The sequence below is a fragment of the Gigantopelta aegis genome, chromosome 10 (genome assembly GCF_016097555.1).
Source record: "Gigantopelta aegis isolate Gae_Host chromosome 10, Gae_host_genome, whole genome shotgun sequence".
NCBI lineage: Eukaryota > Metazoa > Mollusca > Gastropoda > Neomphalida > Peltospiridae > Gigantopelta > Gigantopelta aegis.
In genome coordinates, this window is record NC_054708.1 from 32,314,903 (window position 1) to 32,327,844 (window position 12,942).

At 38.5% G+C, this 12,942-nt stretch overlaps 1 protein-coding gene across 2 annotated transcripts in view; it reads left to right on the forward strand.

Annotated features, from left to right (window-relative positions):
* The window catches only part of LOC121383093 (mitotic checkpoint protein BUB3-like), a 40,865-nt gene extending 37,815 nt beyond the window's left edge, over positions 1-3,050 (forward strand). For both annotated transcript variants that reach the window (XM_041512869.1, XM_041512870.1), the window contains exon 7: positions 36-3,050. In XM_041512869.1, the coding sequence (XP_041368803.1) occupies positions 36-195 (160 nt within the window). In that variant the 3' untranslated portion in view covers positions 196-3,050. The remainder of the gene's footprint in view (positions 1-35) is intronic.
* The last annotated feature ends 9,892 nt before the right edge of the window (positions 3,051-12,942 follow it).

A 12,942-nucleotide genomic window follows, 5' to 3' on the forward strand; every position in this document is an offset into this window, starting at 1 on the left:
TTAGCAAATGTTTCCTGTTTCATTTTCCTCTTCAGGTATCCGACAAGCATTTCCTCATTAGCGTTCAGCCACGACGGGATGGTGTTAGCCATTGCTTCTTCCTACATGTATGAAAACGGCGAGGATGATGATGTCCACGAGAACTTGGTGTTCATCCGCAACGTCAGTGACCAGGAAACGAAACCCAAGTCATAGCATTGCCAGGGGCATTGAAGGGAAAAGAAGTTTTACACTTGGTGCACACTTTCTGTGATGTCCCGGTTGTTGAGAGAAAATACACTTTGGAAGTTGATGTATTGTTTATACTGTACTGTTAAATAGACAGTTCACTTGACACTTGTACAGTAGAGTTGGCTGTTTTACATATTGTGTAGTCTTGTGTTAAAAGACCGTACACTATGTATAGTTGTACTATTTTGTGTATACTGTGCTGTTTTTTGAAAATGCACACTACAGTACTGCTACAGTTAAAAGACAATACACTTTACAGTTTTACACATTATGTATACTGTACTGTTCGGCAAAATTACAGTGTTACATACGTACTTACCAGTTTTACATATTATGTACATGGTGCTGTTTGGATAAAATACATTACAGATTTACATATTGTGTGCATTAATTGTGCGTGCTGTTAAAAGAAACTCCCTGCAGAGTTATATGTTTTAGTAAACTGGACATAACATAATGCATTGATAGCTGTCAATCATTTAGAGAAAACAATATCTTCTTATCATTGTTGGACTGTCAAATACATAATTTTCTTTGCCAGACATATTGTGAAAATTAAAAAACAATAAGATTAACTTAATAACAAATAAGCTTTTTAGCAAAATCAGAGGTTCAAATAATGGCATCCTGGACAGTTTTTAAGTCGAACCATCCCAACCAGTTTTTAACATTACAATGGGCCGGAAGATTTTGTTTTGTCTGTCATACCAGAAATTATTTTACATAAAGATTTATGTTCACACATTAGTATGAGTTAATCATGTTTGGTTTGGCAGGTTTTGATTCAGGCTGGTAGAAGTTGTAGGCTGTAGCTTACTGACATCTAGCAGGAATGTCAGCCAATTTCAGCTCATACAATTATTATGAACTACTAACCACTTAGGTTTGTATTTGGTATGTGGCCAGTTGGCTTATAGAAACTTAAATTCTGTGAATGTTAGTTACCTCTAGTTAAGGTATACTATTTTTTGCACTTGAAATAAAAATTGTTTTATATGAAGGCATCATTATGCAAAATTAGAACCCATTAAAGTCTGACTACAGCTGGCTGGACATTTTGGCGTAGTGCAGCTGATCAGTAGATATATTGCAACTGTTATAACACATCTCCACTATATCATATGATTGTCTAACAGTTAGTTAAAACCCATCAAGCTCAAGGTTCACACACGCTTGAAAAAGCCCTAAATTTGAAGGGTTGCCCTAAAAAGTCCCTATTTTGATGATCTAGCCCTAAAAAGCCCTATATTTTATGGGCAAGTTCACAAAAGACCCTAAATTGGGCCATATAAGCCCTGAAATTGATGGACATTTTTCTTCTTCCAGAAACATTAAATAAATTGCCAAAAATACATCAGTATCTACTTTCATTTGTTGATCTCTGTGTTTGCTCGAACGTTGGTGTGTAAACAATGCCAAAATGATACTAATGATTCATTCGTAAAACATCGTCTATGTTCGGTATTGTTCATAGGATTCATTCGTAACTTTCGGATCATTCTAAAACGAAACATGTTTCTAAAATACTAATCAAGAGTCTTAATCTCAGTGCAAAGTAGACAAAATGGAATATTCTAAAATTATCTTAACTGAATCGGACATTTATGACTATGTGGATTGTATGTATTTATGTTTATTACGTGTAGGGCAGTTCTCTGTCGATTCCGACGACCCGCTCAAACACTCCCATTATTTTGTCGAGTTCGAGGTCATTGCAAATGGTGGACAGCAACGTTTTAGTCCCTAAATTTTACTTACGTTGATCCTAAAAGTCCCTAAATTCAGGTTTGAAATTTCTGTATGAACCATGAAGTTGTCCACCTTCAGATAACTTATAACCTACAGTTGATTAAAATAATATATCTTCATATTATGATAATTTTTGTTTTCCGTTTAAATTTTTTCATATTATACTGGATTTAAGTTCTACGGTATTTTTCTCGACAGAGCATCGGTAAATACTGATTAACAGACTGTTGATATTTTTCATATTAGAAACTATTCGTGATGAATCCTCCCATATATTCAACAAACTGTACTTTAATTTGCGTTTAGCGACTTGGCAAATGACCTGTTGAACCCCACTTGTGATTGAAAGTTGCTTTTAGCTAGTTGTAGACTTTTAATGACATCTTTGACCTTTTGTCCAAATTTGAATCGTTCATGGAATCTGAGAGTGATGTAATCTCGTATCCTTGGCATTGAGTGACAGTCTGTCCATGTTCTAGGACATGGGCGGAAGTGATGAATGCTTGCAAGAATAGGTGAAATAGTGTGCCTGCAAAAATAAAACAAATGTATCATCATTGACATTCACTAGGACCTGTTTTTCCATGTATACATGTATGCCAACTTGAAAGATGCTGAGAAGGTTGTTACAGTAACACCTGGACCCCCCCCATCTTCGCACATAAGCCAAGAGTCCTATTCCATATTCAGTGAAACTCCTTGAAACCGGACACGCTCGGGACCAAGTAAAAAGAACGTTTTTAAGAGTTATCCATTTCACAGTCGAGGTTCTAGTCTGCACAGATATTTAAACAGGGGCCATGCAAAACATCTGGTTTTCGGGGAATTCTGGTTTAGAGAGGTTTCGCCGTACTTGAAGAAGATGAAAGACGTCCCAAACCTCATGAATTGGGAGGGGATATTTTTTCTTTTCTTTAAAGCCTCTTTACATTTTCTGGCCATGTATGTGGGCTTATAATAAATAACTGCTAAGTATCAAGATTTGGTTATGAACATTTGTATCTTGATTCGCGTACAAATATATTTGTAACATCAACAATGATTAAAAAAAAAATATATATATATATATATTTCATGTTTTGTTCTAAATTTAAGTGGACTATATTCAGAAGCGGTGGGAAGTAGCTCAGTGATAAAGTGCTCTTGATGCATGGTCGGTTTAGGATCAATGGTGCATATAAAAGATCCCTTGCTGCTAATCGAAAAGAGTAGCCAATGAAGTGACAGCAGGTTTCCTCTCTATATCTGTGTGGTCCTTAACCATATGTCTGACACCATATAACCGTAAATAAAATGTGTTGAGTGCATCATTAAATAAAACATTCCCTCTTCTTATATTCAGAAATATAAAAAATTTAGTGAATGAATGAATGTTTAACGACACCCCAGCACGAAAAATACATTGGCTACTCGGTGTCAGACTATGGTAATGCAAACAAATAAAGTGATGATCAACTTCAATATAAAAATTCAAGATTTAAATAAAAACAGTGTAAAGAACTGCAAAAATACAAATATCACAGATAGATACTGACTTTTACTCAAAATTTCAATTGTATCACGAACAAAACAAGGGGATTTGTGCTGTATTGGCAGTTCTCAAAGAAGTGAAGGAAACGACAAACATATTTTATTCTAGTCGAAAGTCGTTGTCATACTCACACTTTGTATCCTTGAAGTGGAAAGAATTCATGAGTTCTGGCGTGACTGGTCCTCGACGGAGAATACACATACTTCTGACACTCCCACCTAGGTGGCGTACTGTCCAAGTATCGGAACAGCACGATATCCTCGTCACTGGTGGCAGGTTCCCAGTCGGTTATGTGGAACTGTACGTGGAACTGAAAACCTGCTGCTTCTGGATGGTGCTTTGTCATCTCCTGAAATGGGCAGACATTGTAAAATATTTGTTATCCTGCTATAATACAGGGGCGGGATGAGCTCCGAGGTAGATCGGGATAGGTCGTACTCTCTATTGCCATTCCATCCAACACACCCGTAACCGTTCTCTAAAGACCATCATTTATGGTGTTCTGTCTTTGAGGAAAATGCATACAAAGAACCTTTGTGTCCCATCTACAGCATGTGTCGTATCTTGACTAGCACAGCATTTGACCAGTAGAGCTAATTTTAATCAGATTGAGCATTTGTTGTTTTGGTGTGTTTGTGTGTGCTGGTACTGACTTATTCTTGTTCATATTATTACAAAAAAGTATAAACTCATGAAATGGTAACTTCAGAGCCGGTTTAAGGATCCACGGGGCATGTAGCACAAATAACAGCGGGACCCCCTTCCCAGGATATATATTTTTCAACCCTCTCAGAAGGGGGGGGGGGGGGGAGTTGGGGAGGGAATGACCTGGGGAAAATAAATGTACACATCACCGCGGGGACCGTAGCACGTGCTACTAGGATAAACTGGCTCTGGGTAACTTAAATATCAATTAAAATACCAATCAAATCTACTTGTTGGTGATGGCACATGCAACTACTTACTCTCACTCATAATATTACCAGAAAACCTCACACTGGGGTGTCGTTAAACATCCATCTATTCATTTACACCCTCGCTCAAACATAACCACATTTTGTGATCATGTTTGGTAGTGTGGCTGTACTTCTAGATATGCAGTGCAATTTTATATTCGCATCACTTCTATTAACAAATATCCCTAGATTCTGTCTTTTGTAAAGATACGACTTTGAATATGCTAATGGTTTTGAATGGATAGGAAACCCACCTGAACAAAATGCTTGAGGTCTGTGTTGCTTCTTGGAATGATGAATTCATCCAGATCAATGGCGGCAATATAACTGTACCCAGACAGTCTAGCTCGACAGTCAAAGATGGCCAGCTGCTCATCATGGAAGAACTGTGGATACGATCGGTTTCCGTAAATGAAGCCTCTGTTCTCATCTTCTGAAAAATAACACGGTACCAATTCGGATTTTCAAAATAATTACCTGAAACATACGAAATTTGCTGTTTAAAAACTGCTTGTGGTAGCCTGCCTTACTTACTTCATCCTCTTTGTGTGAGAATAATACATATTGTATACGCATGCCCTCACCCCTTCCTCTGAGCAAGAAAAAGAAAACCCCAGCATTTGCCTTCTACGTTAAACTAGTTTACGGCTGTACCTGGTATTGCATACGGCACTGTAGTCAGGAAGCCACTGTCGCGATAGTGGTCGAGGACCTTCCAGATGTCTGGCGTCAGATCCATAACAAACAGCAGGACCTTGTCCACGCCTAGCAGCCGCTGCAGCTCGAACCACTCCACCAACTGCTGCACGTCCAGCGAATCGTTGTAAGCCACCTTAGCACAGATGGCCATCTCTCCAGGATGAAACCCCGAATGGACTATGTCCATGTATTCTCTCCTTTTTCTAGGACAGTCACCTGTAGTTAGTGCCACACGAGTTGCATCATCTCTCTTTTGTAAAGACGTGGGTAAAGGGCAGGTGATCTGCTTGGCTATGTACTGAGCCGGGTTGAAAACCTCCAAGAGAAAGCTCAGATAGATGTACTGATGAAAAACGTGAACGGCAGACGTTTCGGATAGAAAACCTGTGCCATCTTGGAAAATGATGCAACATTGTAGAGATGGGTTTGAGCTTCCATCAAAGATGTTCAGCAATAGCTCAGATGTAGATGTGTTCGGAATGATGGCTGATAAAACATAAGTCGATGTTCCTGAAAGAACACAACAATCAAAATAGAATACCATGATGTCATATTTGATTTGTTATATTAATACAAGTGTATCCCCAATATATATATATATATATATATATATATATATATATATATTTCCCCCCATTAATATACCAATACTAACAATTGTAAGTCTGCACTATTAATGTCATAATGATGTGAATAAAGAAAATTATTTTTCTATGATGAGGTAAGATGACAGAAAGCCGTCAGTCTTCATCTTTATCTGCCGTCCATTCCTCTCCCTCCGCATCTCTCTCTCACTCTCTCTCTGTGTATAGGGATGAAGTAATTGTCTCGCCTTGTTGGTCTGAAAATTACGTTTGGCAATGGCACAGACTCACCTGCAACCTTTTTAAGTACGTCATCTGCTTGAGGAGGGTTTCCCTCTGTGATCAATCTGGACATGAAGTGACTTAACAGGACTCCATGTGTACTTCGCATGGAAACCGTCTGAAAAATACCCAGAAGCAACAAATATTGCAAATGAAAATAGGACCCCTCACACACATTAGAAAACCCAACAAATAAAACTCCCAAGTCCCCATCCCAACCACAGAATGGATAGACGGATGCAATGTTTTTATGGCCATATATATTTCCCCCACATCCTTTAATAGACTACACCAGTCTTAAAAACACTGGTTGGAACCGAAAGCGAGTTTATCTAGTGCACATTCGCACACACATAGACTATCATACATAGACTGACAAATGGTATCGTGGCATGTGACACACACACACATGATCAGTCTAATTAAAATTAGCTCCACTATTACACGTGGATCTAACACCAGCCAGTTGGAGCTCATGTCCACCAATAAAAACCTTACTTGCAGAATCCTGCCAGTGATTTAAAAATAATTTGAAAACATTCCGAATTATCCTGAGGGTATACGATAAGTTTCATGTGAATTACGAATGCCTTATTTAGACCAGTAGAACTAATTTTAATCGGATTGCTAACAACACTGCGTAGTCCCCAATGTCCAGGTAACATTTCGTCTGTAAATAATAATTTAAATATTGACCAATCACACTTCGCCTTTTATAACGTTATTTGGGAGCATACAAATTCTAAAAATATCGGGCGAGTCTATTTTAGTTGCCGCAGTACAGCGATCCATACCCATGCGTACGGGGTGGGTTATCAGTCTTCAATTTTACATTAAAAATTATTTATTTATTTATAAAAAAAACCCTAACTAAATCGGTCTTCAGTTTTACATTACAAATTACTTATTTTATAAAATAAAACATGTTTTACGGCATTCGTAATTCACACGAAACATGTCGTATACCCTCAGGATAATTCGGAATGTTTTCAAATTATTTTTAAATCACTGGCAGTATTCTGCAAGTAAGGTTTTGATTGGTGGACATGAGCTCCAACTGGCTGCTGTTAGGTCCACATGTAATAGTGGAGCTAATTTTAATTAGACTGACACATGATATATACACTACATACATACAATAGTCAAACACGACATACACACAATATATAGATATTCATACATACATACATACATACATACATGGGGCCTTAGAACCGCGTGGTTGTTGGACCGGTACGAATATGGTCGACTAACGATCGTTCTATTTTTGTGGAACGTAGTTGGTCCGATTGGTAGCGTTCCGGCCCAACAATTGCGGGCGATTGGGTGCCACAGGTTCGGGTCTCAGTAACGGCATGAGGAAATTTGTGAAGGCAATAAAGGATTTTAATATCCCCTGTGCCAGTGCGTCATTGAATATATGTATATTTAAGTCAAAACCCGACATACATACAATAGAGATATTCAAAATATAAAAAATACATAAACACATACATAAAGCATGAGAAAGGATTTAATTATCCCTTGCGCCAGTGCGTTAGTATCTATGTATGTATATATACTGAACAAAAAAAGAAACTTCCGATTTGTACATATATTATTTGTTGTGTTAAAGAATTCATTGTGTACTGAAATTATATAGGTAGTATTAGCCTTGAGCTGTATTATCAGGATTCATGAATTTTATCGATTAATTTTGCACTGTTAATCGTCGACAACGTGAAATTCAATTTGCACGTTCATGCATGGTTCGACAGGTCCCGTATAGTATTCGGTCAATTTGTTTTACTTGTCTTACTGACATTATTGTCAAGTGAATGAAAACGCTTCAAAATTTGTAAAAGAAATTAAGGTTTTTTACATTGTAGCATTTTTAGTATGCCAAGAATACCCAATAATTTACGCGAACGGGCGATTGGCATAATTGATGCTGGCATGTCGACAGAAGACGTTGCAAGGCATGTTGGGAGTTCTAGTCGAGCCATACGAAATCTTCGCGTAAGATTTCGAACGACAGGAAGCACCAACGACTTGCCACGTCGTGGACGACCGCGTGTTACAACGCGTGGTCAAGACCTCTATATCATAAACACGGATTTGTGCAATCGGTTCCAAACTGCCACTGCTACTGCTGCTAACACACCTGGGCTTCATAACAACCAAATCAGTGGGCAAACTGTTCGTAATCGTCTGCGAGAGAACGGTTTACATGCACGACGTCCTTACGTCGGATGCGTTTTAACGCAACGTCATCGTCTAAATCGTCTTAATTGGGCACGTATACACACTCGTTGGATACGGCGACGCTGGAATACCGTTCTTTTTTCGGATGAATCCAGATTTTCTTTACAACGTGGTGATGGCAGGGTGCACGTCTACCGTAGGAGAAATGAACGCTATGCTGAGTGTTGTGTTCTTGAACGAGATCGTTTCAGGGGTGCGGGTTTTGTCATGGTCTGGGCAGCCATTGCCCATGGTTATCGTTCACCACTAGTCGTCATTGATGGCAATTTAAATGCTCAACGTTACCGCGATGACATTCTCGCTCATATCACGTCATTCCTCTGTTCCATAACAACGCCAACATCTCGATTTTTCAGCATGATAATGCCACCTCTCATACAGCTAGAGACACTGTAAATTTTCTTAGGACAAATAACATTGATTTCATTGATGACTGGCCCGCTAAAAGTCCTGATCTCAACCCCATCGAGCATGTCTGGGATAGTCTGGACAGACGATTGAGGCGTCGTCCCAACCCACCCGCTAACGTCAACGAACTTCGTCAAGCGCTCATTCAGGAATGGAACAATATTCCACAGGCAGAAATCAACACTTTAGTCAATTCTATGCGCCTGCGATGCAGTGGTCAATTCAAGAGGTGGTCATACCCGTTATTAAGTGGATGGGTTTTTTTTTAACCCCTACCACACTTGGTCAAAATTTCTCCCAGTTTCTGTTAACCTGTGGCCATGATTTTTGCACCAAACGATGCATCATGGAACACTCTTTATATATGACGCATATATAACAATTATTCCCCCGGTTTGTTTTCATCAAGTTATGTTCAAGCAAAGTTAGCGGAAGTTTCTTATTTTGTTCAGTATATATATTCATATATCAATACATACATGCATGTTGATAAACCCACCTTTGAGAGCCGGGATGCTATGACGATGTAGACCAGACACGTGGTGCAGAGAGCGATCATCAGCCAACAGGGGTACCTTCGCACGGCTACTCGATACCACGCCCACGGTCTGTACGGCATCACGAAATCACGTCCAGAGACACTCTAATCCAGTCTTTCGCGGAAACAGAATCATTGAGCGTCTGTGATCTTGCTTCAGCACACTCCTCTTAATATATATGACAGTTTAAATTTGCATTTAAATACCATTAATATATGGTGGTCAAAGACTGCATCTTCCAGAAAAACAATATTAATGCAATTCATCAAAGGGCAGTTTATAGCAGATGATGTGTTGTGTATATGTGCTAATTGACAGCTCACTTAGTTGGGAGAGAGAGAGAGCAAGAGCGAGAGAGACAGAGAGGAATCTGCAAAGTGTAAATTATTTCTATTACGGACAATATAAAGCTTTACGGGAAACTTCCTTCTGGTAGTTCTAGTCAATCAATAAGGGAAGTCACGTGGATTTTTTTTTATAAATGTGTAGATTGGACGAAGAATTATTCACAGCACCGTACTAAAATACTACATCAAGTGTGGTTGACATGACAAGTGTGCATGATCGATTTTCATCTTGCCGAAGCCTGCTGTATGATATGACACCTGTGGCACACAGAGGACACCTGTAGAACTAGAATAATTAAATATCCGCAAATTTTATCCGGTTTAAGGAAAGAGGGGGGGGGGGGGGGGGGTGGGGGGGGGGTAATGACCTGGGGAAAATAAATGTACACATCCCTCGCGGGATCCCCTAAAGCGCTGGCGGGAACCGTAGCACGTGCTACATGTACTACTAGGATAAACCGGCTCCGAGTATCCGTAAAACGCTGTAAACTCTCAGACAGGGGTTGTATGTCGAAACTCTTAGCTGCTAAACCACATTTTATTTTATCTCTCCTCTATAAATGTCGATCGCCACAGTCTAGATACAGCCCCACTAAATTTCCTCCACACGCTCCTACAGTGCATAAAATAATGCTTCGCTGCTGTGGTAGCACAGATAAATACTGGACTATTTACTGGGGACCGAAATTACGAAGCCTGCTTTTCTTAAACGCAGGTTTTTAAGAATTGTAAATGTATATAGTCAAAATAGTTAATAGTTAATAGTTATAGTTAATAGCTATAGTTAATAGTTCTAGTTATTAGTCCTAGTTAATAGCCATAGTTAATAGCCATAGTTAATAGCTATAGTTAATAGCTATAGTTAATAGTCCTAGTTAATAGCTATAGTTAATAGCTATAGTTAATAGCTATAGTTAATAGTTATAGTTAATAGCTATAGTCAATAGCTATAGTTAATAGCTATAGTCTAAAACGGACTTTGTAAATTCGGCCCAGGTTTTTTTTTTTTTTTTTTTTTTTTTTTGATAGATATACGGGCTGAAGCACATTTTCTGCATGTTATTTTTCAATATATTTTCTGGGGGAGCACCAACCATGCACCCCTCTTGCTAAAATCCCTGCCTGGGATGGAGACAGGGACTCAAAAGAAAAGACTGAGAAATGTATACATACCGGCTGGAATACTGGTAGTAAACATGGCCGAGAGAGAGACAATGTTGTGTTGCGCACAGTTCATCGCCAAAAGGATGCCTAACCCGAACCGCACACCCTCTAATTCCTGCATTTAGACGCCATTATTTATTTATTTATTCATTTAATTTTATTATTATGTCGGGTGTTTGTTTTTTTTGTTTTTTTTACAGTATTCACGTTTTTTTTATGGATCTCAACCAAAATGTGTGGGGTTTTTTTTGTGTGTTTTTTTGGCAGCACACAGCTCTGCAAGGCAGTATTATAGACTACCTCAAAGACCTGTCAGTCAATCAAAATACAATCTAAATTATTATGACATGTAATTGCAGTCCGTGCAATACCAATATTGATTAAAACACACATCGATAATTTACGGTAGATGGTACGTTCCACAATGACAGATGTTGGTGCGTTTCTGGTTTTCAAAATGATGTAAGATGTTTGATAATAAAAAAAAACTACTCCCCTTCCCACTGCAACTAGATTGGTGGTATTTAAAGGGGCTCTTCCTGCCAAAATACTTTTATTAATCTTTGTTTTAAATGTCCTTAATACATGTACAACCAAATAATTGCATTTACTAGTAGAAAAAAGTAGATATTTATGGATGAATAAACTGTTATCATGTACCTGGTTTATACATCTTACCTACCCCTACTTTTTGACAGCGAAGAATTGTATAACATAGATTTCTTGTTTAATTTAAAAAATATTTTGTTTACCAGTGTTTCTTGAGGGAAGCCACCGTTTACTCCGAGTGGCAGAATATTTCAATCTTGGTACTCTCGAGTTAGTTTGTTTGATACCCAATGGCCGATGCATTGCTGTGCTCGGTCGTTGAACATCAGATTACTACATATAATATTTTCCTCATTGGTTCCAACTCGCTCCAGCCAGTGCAACGCGATTGGTATACCAAAAAGGACGTGGTATGTGCTATCCTGTCTATGGAATGGTGCATATAAAGGATCCCTTACTGTCAATTGAAAAAGAGTAGCCCCATGAAGTGGCAACATCGGGTTTCCTCTCTCAATATCTGTGTGGTCCTTAATCATATGTCCGACGCCATATAACCGTAAATGAAATGTGTTGAGTGCGTCGTTAAATAAAACATTTCCTTCCTCCATTGGTTCCAAATTGTTTAAATTCTCAATAATCAAAATATCTGTATGGTCTTCAAAAACAAATATCTATGTAGACTTGCTACATCCGTGGTTTCCGAACCTCCCAGATAATATCATAGTTATGTTCGTGCTTATATCCAATTAAGGTTCAAGTATATATTGTGATTATTTTTCTAATTGATAGCTCCATATTGACTAGAGTTATCGGGGTTGTTAGGGCCACCCGATATATTTATTTCGTCATAATACAGTAGGCTCTTAAAAGTACATGTTCCTTTAACAACACATAACGGTACGGTTAATGCTGAAATTTGTTACTTATATTAATCTTCTTTTGCGTTCAAGATGTATATATATATATATATATATATATATATATATATATATATATATATATATATATATATATATAGTTGATCATACTTTAGATGTGCAGTGCGCTGTCACGTCTAGCTTTGAAAGAAAGAAATGTTTTAATTAACAACGCACTCAACACATTTTATTTACGGTTATATGGCGTCAGACATATGGTTAAGGACCACACAGATTTTGAGAGGAAACCCGCTGTCGCCACTACATGGGCTACTCTTCCGATTAGCAGCAAGGGATCTTTTATTTGCGCTTCCCACAGACAGGATAGCACAAACCATGGCCTTTGTTGAACCAGTTATGGATCACTGGTCGGTGCAAGTGGTTTACACCTACCCATTGAGCCTTGCGGATCACTCAGGGTTTGGAGTCGGTATCTGGATTAAAAATCCCATGCCTCGACTGGGATCCGAACCCAGTACCTACCAGCCTGTAGACCGATGGCCTACCACGACGCCATCGAGGCCGGTATGTCTAGCTTTGATGCCTCAAAGCTTGTTAGCTAGTGTTGCATACATACATACATACAAACGAGTACCTACACATATTCATGCGTGCATGTTGTTTGTTTACTGTTCCTTCAGTTAAAATAATTTGTTTTGTCACTAGAGCACATTGATTTATTCATCATCGGCTATTGGATGTCAAACATTTAGTAATTCTGACATATAGTCTTAGAGAGGAA